At 39.7% G+C, this 18912-nt stretch overlaps 1 protein-coding gene across 5 annotated transcripts in view; it reads left to right on the forward strand.

Annotated features, from left to right (window-relative positions):
* Exoc6 (exocyst complex component 6) overlaps positions 1-18912 on the forward strand; it is a 159706-nt gene that overhangs the window by 61881 nt on the left and 78913 nt on the right. For all 5 annotated transcript variants that reach the window (XM_006976641.4, XM_076562946.1, XM_076562941.1 and 2 more), the window contains 7 exons: positions 1963-2009; positions 2142-2262; positions 3819-3890; positions 6209-6306; positions 12813-12918; positions 16291-16400; positions 18024-18135. In XM_006976641.4, the coding sequence (XP_006976703.1) occupies positions 1963-2009; positions 2142-2262; positions 3819-3890; positions 6209-6306; positions 12813-12918; positions 16291-16400; positions 18024-18135 (666 nt within the window). The remainder of the gene's footprint in view (positions 1-1962; positions 2010-2141; positions 2263-3818; positions 3891-6208; positions 6307-12812; positions 12919-16290; positions 16401-18023; positions 18136-18912) is intronic.

The following is an 18912-nucleotide window of genomic DNA, read 5'->3' on the forward strand; positions in this document are numbered from 1 at the left end:
TATATGGGTATGTGAATGTGGGTGCAGGTGCTCATAGACGCCAGAAGAGGGCGTCAGATCTCCTAGAGCTGGAGTTCCGGCTGGTTGTGAGCCATCTGACATGTGTGCTGGAAACTGAACTTGGATATTCTGTGAGCGCAGTAAGCACTGTTAAGTGCTATGCCTTCCCTCCAGTCCCAACACCTGGCTTTTTAAACGCAGGTTCTAGGGAATTGAACTCAGGTTCTCATGCTTGTGAAATAACCGCTTTACCAACCGAGTTATCATCCCAGCCCATGTCTTTTTCATATTCTCATGTGTTTGTATGCAGTTTCATGTGTGTATATGCATGTTTTTTTTGTGTGTGTGTATCTGTGTGTGAATGTATGCATGTATGTGCTAGTGTTTGTGGAGGTGGAGGTTAATGTGGGGAAATTATCCTCAATCTCTCTTTCAATTTATTTTTTGAGGGAGGGTCTCTAATCGAACCTAGAGCTCACTGATATAGCTAGAGGCTAGAATTCCTGGTAGCATTTACATTAGTTCTCATCACACTTGCCTAGCAAGTCTTTAGCCATAGACATCTCCCTAGCCCCACCCCAGCTCATTTTTAGATATTTTATTTTGGTTATAAATCATATAAAAGTATTATGAGTGGCACTTAAAGGATCTTGGGTCTGGTGCACACTTTTAATCCCAGGACTCAGAGGCAGAGGCAGGCGGATCTCTGTTAGTTCGAGGCCAGCCAGGTCTATAGAGTGAGTTCCAAGACAACCAAGGCTATACAGAGAACCCTGTCTTGAAAACAAACAAACAAAAGATTTCAGTAGAGAATATAATGCTTCCATAGCTACTTTTAATCTATCACCTGATAGTTGTATGAGAATGCATCACAGTGGGCAAGCCTAGAATCTGAGACTAGGTTGGGTGGTGAGGTATTAACTCAAGTGAAAGAAATTGTTGACTTCCATTAGTCAGAAGTAGGGTCTGAAATCCTATTTACCTTTTGACCTATTTAATAGCTATCTCCTTTTGAATGTATAGTCCATGAGGGCCTGTAAGATGGGTCAGTGGGCAGGATGGCTCAGTGGGTAGGATTGCTCAGTGGGCAGGATAGCTCAGTGGGTCAGATGGCTCGGTGGGCAAGATGGCTCGGTGGGCAGGATGGCTCAGTGGGTAGAGCTGCTTGCCTGCTGACCTGATTTTGTTTGGTTCCTGGAGCCTAAGTGAAGATGGAAGGAGACAGCTGACTCCATACAGTGTCTTCTGATCTCCCCGTGTGCTGTGCATGTGTGTCCACAGATATACATCATACACACACACAATAATAATCTTCTGACCTCCCTGTGTGTTGTGCATGTGTGTCCACACAGATACACATCACACACACACACACACACACACACACACACACACCAATAGTCTTCTGACCTCCCCGTGTGCTGTGCATGTCTGTCCACACAGATACACATCACACACACACACCCCAATAGTCTTCTGACCTCCCCGTGTGCTGTGCATGTCTGTCCACACAGATACACATCACACACACACACCCCAATAGTCTTCTGACCTCCCCGTGTGCTGTGCATGTCTGTCCACACAGATACACATCACACACACACACACCAATAGTCTTCTGACCTCCCTGTGTGCTGTGCATGTGTGTACACAGAGATACACATCTCTCTCACACACACACACCTAGACACACATACACACACACACACTAGTCTTCTGACCTCCCCATGTGCTGTGCATGTGTGTGTCCACACAGATATACACACACATAATAATAAACATTTTTGAATGTACAATCCATGAGAGAAAAGGCTTTTTGTTATTTTCAAGTATATCTCTGGTACCTAATTAGCAGAACTTAGTAGGCTCTCAATAAATATTTATTAACCAAGTTATAGTGACTTGAAACTTTTATGTTACTGTATTTATTGGTTTAAATTGATTTTTATTTTTCATTTTAAGCATGAAACAGTTGATGGCTATAGAAGATATTTCACTCAAATTGTAGGGTATGTATCTAATATGGAAGAAACCGTTACTAATTTTATTAAAGATTGTTAAATGTCAGAAACAATTCTTTTTACTTGCACTTTCTCCCTTTTTTCCCTAAACACATGCTATGTTGATAATTGCCATTTTAGGTTCTTTGTGGTGGAAGATCACATTTTACATGTGACCCAAGGATTAGTAACCAGGGCATACACTGATGAACTTTGGAACATGGCCCTCTCAAAGATAATTGCTGTCCTTAGAGCTCACTCAGTAAGTCAGACCATTTATATTAATAATTACAATTTATTTGATTTGTATAATGTGGAAAACTGCTTCTTTATCATCTTTAGGTAATTGCTCAGATTTGTTAGTGATAATCAGGGCTTCTGCCTGGTTCTGTCGGGCTGCAGTTGTGTAGCTGTGTGGGGCCTCTCAAGACACTGACTGAGCATTACCGAGGAGGGAGAATTAGGCTAGCCCCATTAGTCTCAACTGACCCTTCATCAGACCCCCCGCCCCCAGCAACACTGTGAAGAGCAGGTTTTTAATCACTCCAGAGTTTTTGTTTCCAAAATCAACTCTACCACAACACTCAGTAGAGCTTGTTTGAGAATGTTTATATGTTTTTAAATCTCCAGTTTTTTAAATTTGAACTCACTTGAAATAATAAACCTTCATGTAATGAGAGTGGTTAAAATGAAATGACCATCTATTTTCTCAGTGCCCTTTGTGGAAATAACTGCTGTGATAGAGCTAGAATCATTCTTAGGTCCATAATTGGTCAGAGTACACTTTTAACTTAAGGTAGTTTTAATAATTTACCTTCAGTAAAGTAGACTTACATTTAAAGCTTTGTAATCAGTTACTAAATTGGTAATTAAGATTTAAAAGAGGTGAAAGGGGAATTTTATCATAGATTATGAATATACTTCATTTATGTTTATTAGGAGTATAGATTTGTGATACAATGGTATTAAACTTGAAAAAAATATTTTAGTGAATAAAGTATTTTAGGGGTACTTGGACAAAATCTGGGGCCCCATGCATACTAGAAGGTGCTCTGCCATCGAGCTAGCCCCTGTCTAAGAATGATGTGTTTTATCATGGTTTATATTGAAATCAACTCTAAGTACATACAATCATGCCATATTCCTATTAATTCCATGACATTGAATATGAAATTTTAACATGGTAAATATAACATCACATTCAAAATCTTTTTTTTTTTTGTTGTTGTTGTTGTTTTTCGACACAGGGTTTCTCTTTGTAGTCCTGGCTGTCCTGGAACTTGCTCTGTAGACCAGGCTGGCCTCATACTCAGAGATCTGCCTGCCTCTGCCTCCCGAGTGCTGGGATTAAAGGTGTGCTGTGTGCATCACCACCACCTAGCTCACATTCAAAATTGTTTTATTAAGAGGCAGTGGATTGCTCTGTCCATTTAAAAGTATTAATTTTCTTTCAGTTAATTACTAAGTAATATTTAAATTGCCATTCTTATATTGGAAAAGGTAACATGGAGGTAATATGGAGAATACATAAATAATGAAAGTAGAAATGTATGATGTATATGGAAATCACTGTTAGAGTTTGTAAATAGTTTCTCAAAAGTCTAAAGATTTACAGAAATACAGCATCCTTTCTTTCACATGAACTTTTACATAGCATATTACAATCACTGAGGAGAGGCAAGCACCTTGGATCAAATGAACTTAGATTTTAATTTTATTCCCAGTCTCCCACATTGAAGGACCAAGTTTTAGGTGCTTCTTTCTTAATTTTAACTTCTTGTTTCTGTTTTTCTGCCCCTCCACCTCACATTTCCACAGTCTTACTGCACTGATCCTGACCTTGTTCTGGAGTTGAAGAACCTCATCGTCGTTTTTGCAGATACTTTGCAGGTAGTTGGTAACCTAACTTGCAATTGTTGGTGATTCTGAGTGTGCAAAGACATAAAAAATATAGACTATATTTTATTATATTAGATTAATGGTAGTAATAAATGTTTACTTATAGATTGCTATTCTCCTACCTAAAACTGTGTGCAACACCTCCTTTTTCTTCCTCTTAGAGCATTTTTTAATCTGTAATTTCTAAATACATGTTTTGGAGCCTTGAGAGGTCCATCATCAGTTAAGAGTGCATACTGCTCTTCTGGAGGCCTTGAGTTTGGCTCCCAGCACCCTTTTCAGGTGGCTACAACCATCTGTAAACGTAGCTCTAGGGCATCTGAGGCTTCTGGGTACCTTCGCACATGTGGCATACACATACAGACATACACATAGTTTTAAAAGATAATAAAAATATGCTTTGGGAAATGGTGCTGTGAACTATTTACTTTATGCTAAGAGTCTTTGAATAGTTGTTTCTTTTTTCTTAAAGCTACGGAGAATACTCCACAAGCTTCTTTATAAATTATTTTATTGCTTTATGTATTTATTAATTTGAATGGCCTATTTGATATGACCAGAGTAATGTGGAATATTTTGTTTTTTTCCCCCATAAATTTTGTGATACATATATCTAGCATACTGATCTCCTTGCATTGATAAGTTTTGTTTGGGGCTTTCTTAATTTTAGGGGCTCCTCTGTGAGTAACTCAAGGAAGCTTTGCTTTCCTTAGTGATTAGAAGCATTCCGAGTATGCTGTAGGGACACTGTTCCTTAAGCTGTCTCCAGTCTGTCAGTTGCTTGTTAGGTTCATAACAAAATAAAGTGATGGATCTCTAAGCACAGATTAGCTCTGTTGGGATCCTGCTGTAATGATATGCAGGATTTACTCCATTCTAAGTAGGAATGTGGCTTTATATTGTAGTTCAAACTCCCTATCTCTTTATAAGACCATTACAAACAGTTCTAGGACCAGTGTTTTGAAAATCATTGAATCTAGAGTATTTGATAGATTCTAAGGAACTCTACAAAGAATGAAATAAACGTTAAAGGAGGTTTAAGTAATGGGGACATTGGAAAAGCAACAGTACAGTATTGGTTATGTAAACCTTTGAAAGCCTGCTTCCTCCCTCTCTCTCTCCCTTCCTCCCTCCTTCCCTCCATCTCTCCCTTTCTTCTCTCTTTGAGACTGTATCTTGTTATGTAGCCCAGGCTAGCCTTGAATTCCTGGTTTCCTCCCACCATTTTTTGAGTGCTGAGGCTGTAGATAAGTTCCACCTGCCTAATTCTTCCTAAACGTTCTGCTTTGAAATAAGTTGAAGGTTAGACATTAGTGATTTTTAGTTACTCAGAAATTCTTCATTATTTTCATTTTTCCTGAAAACTGATAGGTTCATTATTAGGTACATTTTATTCTACATTAATGAATGCTGTCTTTTTAATTTGTATCTTCTAATTGTAGAGTCAGGGTATCTTTTCATAAAAACAAAAGAATGTTTCATAATTTTTAGTTTTTTAAATCAACAATTTTACCACCTTAAAGAACTTTTACTTTTAAAAAAGTTAATGTAGGGCTGGAGAGATAGCTCAGAGGTTAAGAGCACTTGTTCTTGGAAAAGACTTGGGTTAGGTTCTCTGCACCCACATGGCACCTTAAAACCAGCTGTAACTCCAGTTCTAGGGATCTGATGCCCTCCTCTGGCCTCTGCATGTGGTACACAGACACACATACATGCAAAACATGTATGCATAAAAAAATAAATCTTCAATTTTTAAGAAAAATGTTTTAATATATTTTGAGTTTATTGTCATGCTGATTTCATGAACAAATATAATGTATTTAGAACATTGTCCCCCCGACTTGCACACTTCAGCTCCTCCTGCGTCCCTTCCACATTCTCCTCCCAGATTCACAGTGTGGTGGCGGTCGTAGTCATTGACTGACTGTCATCATCCTCATCCTTTTCTCTAAAAAGAAGAAAGAAGTGTTTCATCATTTAAGACAAAGCTGAGAAAATAATATATAAGATAACACCAGCACATTTATACTTCTGTTTACCTCTTGTCAAGTCAGAAGGGTTTGTTTTATTCATTGACACTTTTCTGAGCAAACATTACACACTAGAAAACAGTTGGTGTGTAAAATAGTAGAGATAGTTGTATGGTGTGGTGGACATGAGAGAGTGGCTGAGTTCCTTGATGGTGTGGAAACCTATAGTGTGTGAGTGTGAGTAAACAAGTTCAGATTGTAGTGATGGGTAGTTTGATTTAGGTCAATGAACGCTTTAAACATACTTGATTTACCTTTTTTCTTTCCTTTGTGTCTTAGGGATATGGTTTTCCAGTCAACCGGCTTTTTGACCTTTTATTTGAAATAAGAGATCAATACAATGAAACATTGCTTAAGAAATGGGCTGGTATTTTCAGGTAGGTCCAAACCATGGTGCCTTAGTATAATGGATAAGTTTGTCAAACACTTAACCAATTGGTTTTGCATGTAGTAATAAGAATGCTTGTGTTCGATTTCTATTGTGGTAGAAAGTTCTGTGTGGTACATTTATAACTGAATCGTGTGTTACAGGCCGTGGCGTTAAGTACATTCACACTGTTGGAACCATCACCCCTTCCTCTCCAGAACCCTTGCATATTCCCAAACAGAAACGCCACCCACTAAACAATAACTCAGATCCTCCTTCCTCCAGCCCCGACGACCGCCATCCTTCCTATCTCGCCTCTGAATTTGACTCCTCTGAAGTCTCATATAAGTGGAATTGTAGAATATTTGCTCTTGTGTGTTGGGATCGGTTCACTTAACAGTCACTATGGGTTGTTTGTGTCGTACACGGGCCAGAAATGCATCCTTTAAGTCTAGGTCCTACCCATTGTATGTGTCTGCCACGTTTTCTCTACTCACTTCTTGATGGATAGCTAAGTTGTTCTATTGGCTGTTTTAATATTGTTATAAGCATGGTACTTGTTTTAGATATTTTGGCTTTATACTCAGAAGTGGAGTACTGGCTCACATGATAATTAGTTTTCATTTTTTTTTTGGAAAAACTGCCATATTGTTTTCCAGAGTGGACGAACCATTTATAATTAATTTATTTATACTTTAGTTTTAGTATCTGTAATTTTTCCAGTAAATGGTTAGATACTTATAAGGTTGTTAAGTATTTCAAGATATTTTGCATCAGAGACAAAAGTTTATGCCTTTTAAATCTGACTTGGGCCAGGTGCTGTTTATACAACTTAGCTGTCTTAGAATTCTTAAAGTCTCTAAGAAAGATGACAGTGTTTTCTACAATCACTCGCTTGACTGATGTGGGCTGAAGTATTTGTGTATCTGTGAGCATTTACATGGCAGTTAAAAGAGAAGTATGCCTCCTTTTATTACTAAAACACCCTTTTCTCTTTTCCTGTCTCCCTCACCTGTCCCTCCCTGTCTTTCTTCTTCTTGCCTCTTTCTCTTTCAGAAAAAAGTCAGTATCATTTCTTAAATATGGGTTGCCCCAAAGTGAGATAGAATTTATATGACAGTAGTATCTGTTGCTAAGAAAGATATGTCAAATGATTTCATATGGGCTTAGTACTTCAGCAGTTTTCAAAACTGAAGGCTAACCTTCTGAATTCTATATAGAAATGTTTTGTAAATTCCCAAGTGAATTTATAAGGTAACAGGCCTATATTAAAGTTAGCTAAATAAATTCTTGTTTGAACTTACTGTATTAACATTTGCTATTTTTATTTGGTACTTTTTTTGGGTTCATATGTTTTCCATTTATTTATTTGTGTGTGTGTGTGTGTGTGTGTGTGTGTGTGTGTGTGTGTGTGTGTGTGTGTGTGTGTGTACACACGAGTCAGTTCCTTATTTCTACCATGTGATTCTGGGAGATCAAACTCAGGGGTTAGTACCTTTACCCTCTGGACTCTCACTGGTCCAGCCTTTACCCTCTGGACTCTCACTGGTCCAGCCTTTACCCTCTGGACTCTCACTGGCCCAGCCTTTACCCTCTGAACTCTCACTGGTCCAGCCTTTACTCTCTGGACTCTCACTGGTCCAGCCTTTACCCTCTGGACTCTCACTGGTCCAGCCTTTACCCTCTGGACTCTCACTGGCCCAGCCTTTACCCTCTGGACTCTCACTGGTCCAGCCTTTACCCTCTGGACTCTCACTGGTCCAGCCTTTACCCTCTGGACTCTCACTGGTCCAGCCTTTACCCTCTGGACTCTCACTGGTCCAGCCTTTACCCTCTGGACTCTCACTGGTCCAGCCTTTACTCTCTGAACTCTCACTGGCCCAGCCTTTACCCTCAGGACTCTCACTGGTCCAGCCTTTACCCTCTGGACTCTCACTGGCCCAGCCTTTACCCTCTGAACTCTCACTGGTCCAGCCTTTACCCTCTGGACTCTCACTGGTCCAGCCTTTACTTACTGGACTCTCACTGGTCCAGCCTTTACCCTCTGGACTCTCACTGGTCCAGCCTTTACCCTCTGGACTCTCACTGGTCCAGCCTTTACTTACTGGACTCTCACTGGCCCAGTCTTTACCCTCTGGACTCTCACTGGTCCAGGTCTTTTTATGTTAGAACCAGATCATGGTAAGTTTCCCAGGCTGAGCTCAGTGTGTGGCCCATACAGGCCTTGAACTTGTTTGCCTGCCTCTGTCTTCTGAGTGGCTGGAGTTGTAGGTCAGCTAAATAAGATTTAGGAGTTTCCTTTGTTAGGGTCCTGATACAGCTGGGTAATTGACAGTATTTCTGTATAACTGTCCTCAGTTTTTATATCAAGTATTTTAAATAGCGGTAGTATTTATGGTTAGAGGCAGTGATCTATGACACAGTCCTATAATTTAGTGTGATATCTCTTTATACATATAAAATCCTAGAGTTCATGCTGTGTATTTGGAGGCTTCTTTCATAGTTTTTCTAACTTTGATCGATTGTCTAAGACTTCTAGCAGGGTCCTTGCTCCCCACAACTAGGGGCTATGACTGGGAAGGTAGAGTGTCTGTTCAGATAGAGATAGAACGGACATAAATGGAACAGAACAGACTTTGTCAGCATAGTAATTGTGGAGGAGAACAAAGAGCGTTTCAGTTGTAAGGCATAATTCCCAAATACATTGTAATTTCTGCTTTTAGCACCATCCTAAGTAATGCTTTTTGTCTAAAATTTTGAGTAGTAGGATTTAAGCTGTACTTATCCCTGACTAGTATTTTGAAATGTCTTGCAAGTAGTGAACTGACATTTAAGAGTAAGAAGGGAGAAGTAAGTTTTCACCAATAGTGATAATTACAATTTGGCTACTTCCATGATAGAATTTATCATCTGATTAATATTGTAGTATTTTGTCTATGTGTAGTTTGAGTTGTGAGCACTAATTTTTTTTTTTTTTACTTTAGGTTTTTTTTTTTTTTTTTGGCTTTATGGAGTTTATTTATTTATTTTTGTTTTTTTCAAGACAAGGTTTCTCTGTGTAATGCTGCCTGCCCTGGAACTTGCTTTGTAGACCAGGCTGGCTTTGAACTCACAGAGATCCACCTGGATGTTTTTATTTTTAATAGACAAATATCAAGTAATATATTTATACAAATATATTTAGTACATAAATATATTTATAGAGTACATCTTTTAATATAGTTATGCATTATGCATAGCAAAAACAAACTAATATATGCATCATCTTACATTTTTAAATATTGATATATTTTTAATATTTTGATTTAATATTTTTAATTTCGATATATTTTTTAATTATTGAAAGGAATAAAAGGGCAAGAAAGTATTGACAGTTTCATAATGATCACAAGTTCAACAGCTGGGCTGGAGAGATGGCTCAGAGGTTAAGAGCACTGACTGCTCTTCCAAAGGCCTAGGTTCAATTCCCAGCACCCACATGGCAGCTCACAACTGTCTGTAACTCCAGTTCCAGGGAACCTGACACCCTCACACAGACATACATGCAGGCAAAACACTAATGCTCATAGAAAATAAACAAAACAAAACAAAACAGTTTCTCAGAAGACAGAGGCAGGAGGATCTGTGAGTTTGAGGCCAGCCTGGTCTATATAGCAAGTTCTAGAATATCCAGGGCCACACAGACCCTGTCTCAAATACAAAAACAAAATAAGTTCAATAGCCATATCTCTGGGACCTCCTTATCATAACATCAGGCATCACACAGAATACTGAAGGAGAAGAAATCTGTATTGTAAGCTGGGCATGGTGGTTGTGGGGGCCCACAGGGGCTCCCCTGGTAAGACCTTATTAAAGGTCAGAAAGTTTGAGCTTGCTTTACCCAGCAGGGCTGCATAATGGGATGATTTGGCCTTGGGCATGGGTACCAGGTGTTTTGAAAGGTCTACACTTGGCTGTACATTGTGCTTTGATCTTGAAAGGGGGAGGTCTTTTGCCTCGCCCCTTGGTAGTGTATAAAAAGCCTAGTAGAATAAAACTCAAGGACTGGGTATTGACCCAGGGCCCTCCCAAAGCTATCCTTTGTCTCTGTCTTTCTCCAATATTTCTATCTAATACTTCTTATTCCTCTCTCTTCGCCACAAGAACCCTTGATAGGTCAGAGCTGGTCTCCTGCAGGTGGTGCACGCCTTTAATCCAGGCACTCAGGAGGGAGGGGCAGTTGGAGATCTGTGAGTTCAAGGACAGCCTGGTCTACACAGAGAGTTCAGGAGAGCCAAGGCTACACAGAGAAACCCTGTGTCAAAAAGCAAAAAGAAAAAAAAAGAAGGGAAGAAAGAAATCTGTATTGCACAGAGTGGAGGGAGAGAGTCTGTGAAGTGCCTTCGGCATCGTCCCGTCTCCCCCAGGGAACATCTCGACGTGGTTAAGCATTTCCATCGTTGACTTATTGACTTGTCACCACTAGTCATTAAGTTAGGGAGCAGACAAATTATCGTCACACTCTCTCTCTGCAGTGGACATTCTCTCTTTCTCTGGAGGAAACAGTGTGAACTGCAGTCATCCTGTGTGACCGTTTTCAAGAGCTTATATCCCCGATCTGGTACCCGGTCTGTTTTGCCAACACCTGCCTTTACCTTTAAACCCTCTGTTAGCCACCATCTACTCTGTGCTTCTCTGGTGTGACTTTTAGATTCCATGCAGTGCTTGTCTTCTAAGCCAGGCATACTTCATTGAGCATGGTGTCCTCCAGGTTCTTCTGTGTCAGGGCAGATGATAGACTTCCTTAATTTTAAGACAGCATAAACCATTATGTACATAAAACGTACTTTCTTCATCTAAGAGAAGGTAAAGCTGACTCCCTGTCTTAGCATATCTTAGCTGTTGCAGATAATGCTGCAGCGAACATGGGAAGGTAGATATCTTGTCAGTCTACTAATTTCATACCTCTGGGTAGACACACAGTGGTGGGACTGCTGACTCACGTGGCTGTTCTGTTCAGTTCTCTCTGTACTGTTTGTCCTCTGTATTCTTTTCTGTTCCCCCCAAAGGAGCACAAGGGTTTCCTTTCTCCACATCCTTATGAACGCATCTTTTCTTTTTCAAATGATAGCTGATCTGATAGGCTTGCAGTGATATCTCATTGTGTTTTAAATTTGCATATCTGTGGTGACTGGTGATATTGGACAGAATGCCTGTTCTGTTTGCCATCTGAGTGCCTTTGGGGAAGTAACTACATAGGTTCTTGCTCATTTTTAATCTGGTGATTTATGTTCAGTTCTTTGTATTTCTTAGTTTTTGTGTTAATTCCTTATCAGACATATCAAATGTATAGTGGGGATTGATCGCAGGCATCAGGCTTGATAGACAGCAAACACCTTTACCACTGAGCCATCTGGCCAGCCTAGGTGTGGTTTTATTTTCCTTTGCACTTAACGCTTTTTGTCCACAATGATTTCCTTCTGTGATCGCATCAGAAATGTTTCTTTTCATCTTTCAAAACCCTGTAACTTCCCTAGCTCCTCTATAAGACTCTGCATGAGATGATCTCCACCGGTCTGATAGGTTCAGACCTTACTGTATGTGTAACATACATCATCTTCAAGTGAGGAGTTTTCATTCAGAGTTAATACATAGTAGCTGTTCATAAACACCAATCAGACTGAATTATTTATTAAAAGTAAATTGATGCTAGGCATGCAGCGGGCACACTTCTCTAATCCCAGTATTAGGGAGGCAGAGACAAATGGATTTCTGTGAGTTCAAGGTCATCCTAGTCTACATAATGAGTTCCAGGCCAGCCAGGGCTACACAGTGAAACTGTGCCTCAAAACAAAAACAAACAAACAAAAGGCAGTTGTTTGGACAAGACAGGTGGGTTACAGTAGTCCTCCAAAGCTGAGCAGATGAAGGTTGTTTATTTCTCACACAAAAGTCAGAGATCTGAGCTACTTCATTTGTGATTGTACCTTTTGAACCCATGTCTCCAGGGAAAGTAAGGTTGTCACACAGTTGGTTTAGACATGCTTTCGACGCTCAGAGCAATGTGCATCATTTCCACAGTGGCAAAACCCAGTTAGTCATGACGAACATAGCCCTGTCTAGCTGCAGGAGGTCTGGGAGGGGAGCACACAGGAACTAGGAAGTGCCCCTTTCCGTTACAGTGTTCTGAGACTGAGGAATGAACACATTGTCTTGATCTTCAGGAACTTAAGCTTCTTCAGAATGTGCCATCTTGAGAGACGTCCTAGACAGGAAAGTTCAAGTGAAGTTCTGTGAGGATGGAAAGCTAGGAGGACACTGGAAACGAACTGTGAGGGAAGACCTATTGGATACTGGATTTTAGGATTCTGGATGATGAGTGTTTTCCTGTTGTGACTGTTAATGGACAAAACAACAAACAAAACTGTGGAGCTGTCTTTGTTTTTGTAAAGATATAATTGATTCTACAATAGCCTAATGACACAATAGCCTAATGACTGACACAATAATAAAATTGCAACTTTTTTTGTTTAACAGGGACATTTTTGAGGAAGATAATTACAGCCCCATCCCTATTGGCAGTGAAGAAGAATACAAAGTAGTCATCAGTAAATTTCCCTTTCAAGATCCAGAACTTGAAAAGGTACAAGCTAGTTTTCCACTTAAGCGTTAAGAAAAAACAAATCATTGAATTTATTACTTTATAAAAATTAACATTGTAAGTTGCGAATGACTTCTTTGGGGGCAGTTTTTTGTTGTTCTCATTTGAAAAATATTATACTTTAACCTTTATAGATTTTGTTACTACTACTACTACTATTACTATTTTGAATAAGTTAAGTAGGAACTTTCTTAGGGCTCTGGGGACATTAGCAACAGTTGTCCCAAATGTGAGGTGGATTCCCAGGGTGAGCGATACTTGTATTGTGCGCATTCCAGAGCAGGTGTATTAGATGCTGAGTAGATTGTAGTAATAAGAGTACTGCCTTAATTAGATTTCTCATGGAAGAAGGAATATGCCGTTCAGAGTCAAAATAACAATATAATTTTAAAGTTACTATTGCAGTGGTAAAACACCATGACCATAATTCACTCACACATCCACTTCACGGTCCATCATTGAAGGAAGTCAGGGCAGGAACTCAAGCAGGACCTGGAGGCAGGAGCTGATGCTGTGGGCATGGAGGGGGGCTGCTTACTGGCCTGCTCCTCATGGCGTGTTCAGCCTGCTTTCTTATAGAACCCAGGACCACCAGCCCAGGAGTGGCAGCATCTGCAGTGATCTGGGCCCTCCCACATCAATTATCGATCAAGGAATGCACTATAGGTAGACCCACAGGCCAGTTTCATGGGGAGGCATTTTCTATATAGAGGTTCCCTCTTCTAAAATGGCTCTAGTTTGTGTTAACATTAAAACTAGCTAACACAAGTATGCTCTAGGGAGAGATTATCTTGGACATATGTGTCACTGTGAAGGGCCTTGTTTTGTGGCTTTAAAAAGGAAGTTTATTAGAGAGGAGAGAAGGCTCCGTGGGAAAGCGCTTGCCGCACAAGCAGGAATTCCTGTGTTTAGACTCCCATCGCCCACAGAAAAGCCAAAGCTGGGTGTCATCCAGGGTGTTTGTAACCCCTGCGCTGGGAGACAGATGCAGCAGAAGCTGAAACTGTTTTAAAAAGAAGGTGGAAAGCAATAGAGGAAGATGCTTGACCTTGACCTCTGGCCTCCACACACAAGTGCACAGGAATGTGCATGTGCATATACACACGTACACATATGCATGCTCACGCTTTCTATAAAAATTTATTTTGATTAAATGCAAGATATGTGAGGGTAGTAGCTGCCTGTAGATTTCTTATGGAAGAAGGAATATGCCGTTCAGAGTCAAAATAACAATATAATTTTAAAGTAGCCAATGTAAGCTACTTTGGAAAACATGTGAGTACACATGTGTGTGCATACATGTACACAAACATGCGTAGTCACCCATATCCATCATCTCCAGGTAGAACCAGGTCTAAAGGAAAAGAATATACTTTGCAACCAAGGTAGAAGGTGAGGATTGACACCGAGGCTGTCCTGTGACCTCCACATGAACACTGGACTGCATTGTCCTGGTACTTACGCAAACATGCACACATATGAACATGCACCTATCTCTCTCACACACACAAAATCCAAAAATGAATATCATATTTTATATAATAACCACCTTTAAAATTTTTATTTTTCTCTTATTTTTGCTTTTCCAGCTCTTTGAGATTTATGTAGGTCAAAGCTGTAAGTAATCATAGCAATAATAAAAAGATGGCTGAGTAAGAGAAATAGAGAAACTGAAGGAAAGCCAGGGTTGGGCAGGACGTCACAGAGGGAAGTGAGATCATTGCAGATGCAGAAGAGGCCAGCTGGGGAGTTGGGGTGGACTAGGTGGGGGTGCACTCACAGACATGGCAAGGGTGCAGTAAATGTGGAGGTAGAAGTCAGGTCAGGCTTCTTAAAGTACAAACGAGGGGCTGTGGGGTTACAGTCTTGGAAGAATTTTCCTTTCTGGAGATTGAGACTTTTTCAGTGAATATTGGCTGATAAAATAGTTTAGAAGTAAGTCATGGCACAGGGATCAGAAAATTTCTGTAAGATATATTCTGAAACTTGAATTAACCGGATGTCATCTTAATTGGCCTCATACCTTCAGTGACGCTTAAGTGAAGGGAGTCTTACTGTTACAAAAACCTGGGCTGAGGAAATGGCTCAGCAGGTAAGAATGTTTGCTGTACAAACTTGCGGACCTGAATTCGGATCCCCAAGCGCCCACATAAAAACCAGATTAAGCTATGTGTGCCCATAGCCCCGGTGGGCTGTGGGGCAGAGACAGGAGGATTCTGGCCAACAGCTGCCTCTGGATTCAGTAAGAGACTCTTTGTCAAGGGAATGAGGTGGAGGGTGATAGAGCAGGCTACTTGGTATACTCTTTTTGGCCTCTGTGTATACAGACAGGTTTGCATACGCATGTGCATACACCACATGTACACACTTCACATCATATGCAAATACATAGGTATCAAAACAACCCCAAACAAAAGCCCTCTGAGTCAGGAAACTGGCCTGTTCTTTTCTTGGCCACCCTGACTCTTATGAGTAGAAAGAAGCAAACAGCTAAACATTGCCTGCTTGTATTACCAGAACACAAAGCAATGTTGGCATGTGCAGTCTGTGCTCAGCAGAGTCCGATACTGCGATCTAAACATAGGATTATACGGCTGTAATTGTTTTGTTTTGTTGAGACAGGGTTTCTCTGTGTAGCTCTTGGCTGTCCTGGAACTCACTCTGTAGACCAGGCTGGTCTTGAACTCAGAGGTCTGCCTGCCTCTGCCTCTCACATGCTCAGATTAAAGGTGTGCGCCACCACTGAAGGCAAATGGTCATGCTTTAAAAATAGATAGATAGATAGATAGATAGATAGATAGATAGATAGATAGATAGATAGATAGATAGATAGATGAATAAATAAATGAATGAATAAATAAATAAATAAAATTCTGGATTTGTTTAACATTAAAAATAGGCTAGATATGGCAGCACATGCCTGTAATCCTAGCCCTTGGGAAGCAAAAGCAGGAGAACCACATGTTCAAGGCCAGCCAGGCTACCTAGTGAGATCCTGTCTCAAAATGGCTAGCTAACTAACGAAATAGATGAAAGTTAAAAAAATAAAACAGGCCGGGAGGCAGAGGCAGAGGCAGGCAGATCTCTGTGAGTTTGAGGCCAGCCTGGACTACAGAGGGAGTTCCAGGAAAGGCGCAAAACTACACAGAGAAAAACCAAAACAACAACAACAAAAAAAAACACACAAAAAAACAGAACATATGAGAATAATGTAGAAATATAACCATAGAATTTTATGCAGTTATTTACATTCAATTGTGAAATCATTTTAATTTTTTTACCTTTATAAGAGACTAGAATGTTATTTTTTTTAAAAAAAATCTCAAAAACAGTATTAACTTTCTCTTTTTACAGCAATCTTTCCCAAAGAAGTTTCCCATGTCCCAGTCAGTGCCTCTTATTTATATTCAAGTTAAAGAATTTATTTATGCCAGCCTTAAATTTTCGGAGTCACTACACCGAAGGTAAGCTCACTAAAATAAAAGCTGCTTTGCCATGTGCTTTTAGGAAGTGTTAGCACTTGATTTCCAAACTCTAACTCTTTAGTGGCCTGTCATCTGATTGGAAAGCTTCCGTATTTGAGTTGTATTAGGGTTAGGTTGCTGTAACTGTCTTATTTAACTTGTTATATTAGTGTTAAGAGACGTACGGCACAGATGTTTTGATGGGAAAGTTCTTTACCCTCAACTTCAGTATCTGGATTTGACAGTAATAAATAGTTTGCCACATATTCTTTGCCTATTTATTATTAGTAGTAGTATTTTATTCCGTGGGTATGGATGTTTTGCCTGCGTGTATGTCTTTGCATTATGTGCATGCCTGGTGCCCAAAAAGACCAGAAGGGACATCAGATCCCCTGGAGTTACATCTGGTCATGAGCCACGATGTGGGTGCTGGGAATTGAACTTGAGTCCTCTGGAAGAGCAGCCATTGATCTTAACTGCTGAGCCATCTCTCCAGCCCCTTTGTCTATTTTAAAAGACATTTGAAAGAAAATTTCATCAGCAATGGCTTTTACCCTTGAATATTTAGCACTCATTTTGTTGCATTTCCCCTCAGTGCTACAAATTACTACTAAAACTACAGACGGAATCTGAAACATTACCTGCTTTAATGTTTTGTAAATTGGTTATGTATAAAATTTGAATGTTCTTACAAATACTGATGTCTAAGCTAAATATTGATTCTTGAAATACAGAAATTCATTCTTTTTTTAAAGATTTTATTTATTTATTATGTATACAGAAGAGGGTGCCAGATCTCATTACAGATGGTTGTGAGCCACCATGTGGGTGCTGGGAATTGAACTCAGGACCTCTGGAAGAGCAGTCAGTGCTCTTAACCTCTGAGCCATCTCTCCAGCCCCCAGAAATTCATTCTTGATTAACATACTGTTAAATTTGGAGAAAGTACAGAAATTTAACGTTTTGTTATTAGCTTTATATAAAGGCTGATAAAATTTTACTCTTGTTTAAGGCAGGAGTTCCGATGGGATAATTTTGGTTTTCTCTGAAAACTGTCCCCCTACAATTGGCAATACCTAGAGACATTTTTGGTTGTCACAGCTGTGGGTAGGAGTGCTTCTTGGAATTAGCAGGCAGGGACCAGAGATGTTGCAGAACGTACCACACCCTACTGCTCTGGCATTATATGGCCTGGTGTATGCCAGGCAAGCACTTTACCACTGAACTATACCCCTAGTCTCTCAATTTGTATTTTAAAAGTAACTTTTAGCTATTATTGTGTATACAGTACCTTACAAAGTGACTGCTTTACATTGGAATTATAATAATGCTTTGTACAAAGTATCACATGATTTATTTTATCTTGATTGCTTTGGTATATTTAAATTATGTCACAAATGAACATTCTGTTCTAGGGAAATGATCCCTTTTAAAATTAAATTGAAGTTTGTGCTCAATGAGTTATTGCCATTTATATAAGATAAACATATATAAAGTTATATGATTTATATGTGATATAAAAGATAGAACTTAGAAAAATTTTAGTAAGTTATGTTACATTATTGAGGATGTTAACTGATTATGCTCTTGGAAAGTTTTATCAATGTTGACATTTGTTTTCAGCTCAACAGAAATAGATGATATGCTTAGGAAATCAACAAACCTGCTGCTGACCAGAATTCTGAGTAGCTGTTTACTGAACCTTATTAGAAAACCTCATATAGGTTTGACAGAGGTAAGAAGAAATACTAACCAAATGTTTTATTATTTGAAAAAACTGGGGCCGGAGAGGTGGCTCAGAGGAAGAGCACATAACTGCTCTTGCGGGGGGCCTGGGTTAGATCTCCAGCACACACATGGTAGCCTATAACCAGTGCAGCTTTAGTTCCAGGGGTTCTGATACCTTCTTCCGGCCTCTGTGGGCCCCAGGCATGCATGTATTGCACAGACACACATGCAGGCAAAACATCCATGCACATAAAATATCAACAAAAAATACATATATAAATGGATGTGAAATGTTATCCTGTAGCTTCGCATTTAAAATTTATTAATGTAAATAGACTTTAAAAAGGTAAAAGCATCAGTCCAATTCCAAACACGAGGGAGGAGGTGGAGAGATGACTCAGCGGTTAAGGGACTGGCTGTTCTTCCAGAGGACCTGGGTTCAGTTCCCAGCACCCACATGGCAGCTCACAAGATCTGTAGCTCCAGATCTGGGGATCTGACATTCTCTTCTGGCCTTAGGCACTGCATGCACATGCTGTACAAACATGCATGTAAATAAGACACATACAATTTTTTTTAAATCTTTAAAAAAAGAAAATATGAGGGAAGACCTTACTTGGGGAGTAGTGGACAGTTGGAGATATGATGGGCATAGACTTCAGCCTTTATGTAGACGGTCACATCACAATCCTCATTTTGTACCTGTTAAGTGTATGGGATCTACAAATTATTGTGGACAATTATTTCAAAATAATTGTCTGTGGACTCCTAGAATATACATATT

Source organism: Peromyscus maniculatus, chromosome 1 (assembly GCF_049852395.1).
Source record: "Peromyscus maniculatus bairdii isolate BWxNUB_F1_BW_parent chromosome 1, HU_Pman_BW_mat_3.1, whole genome shotgun sequence".
Taxonomy (NCBI): Eukaryota; Metazoa; Chordata; class Mammalia; order Rodentia; family Cricetidae; genus Peromyscus; species Peromyscus maniculatus.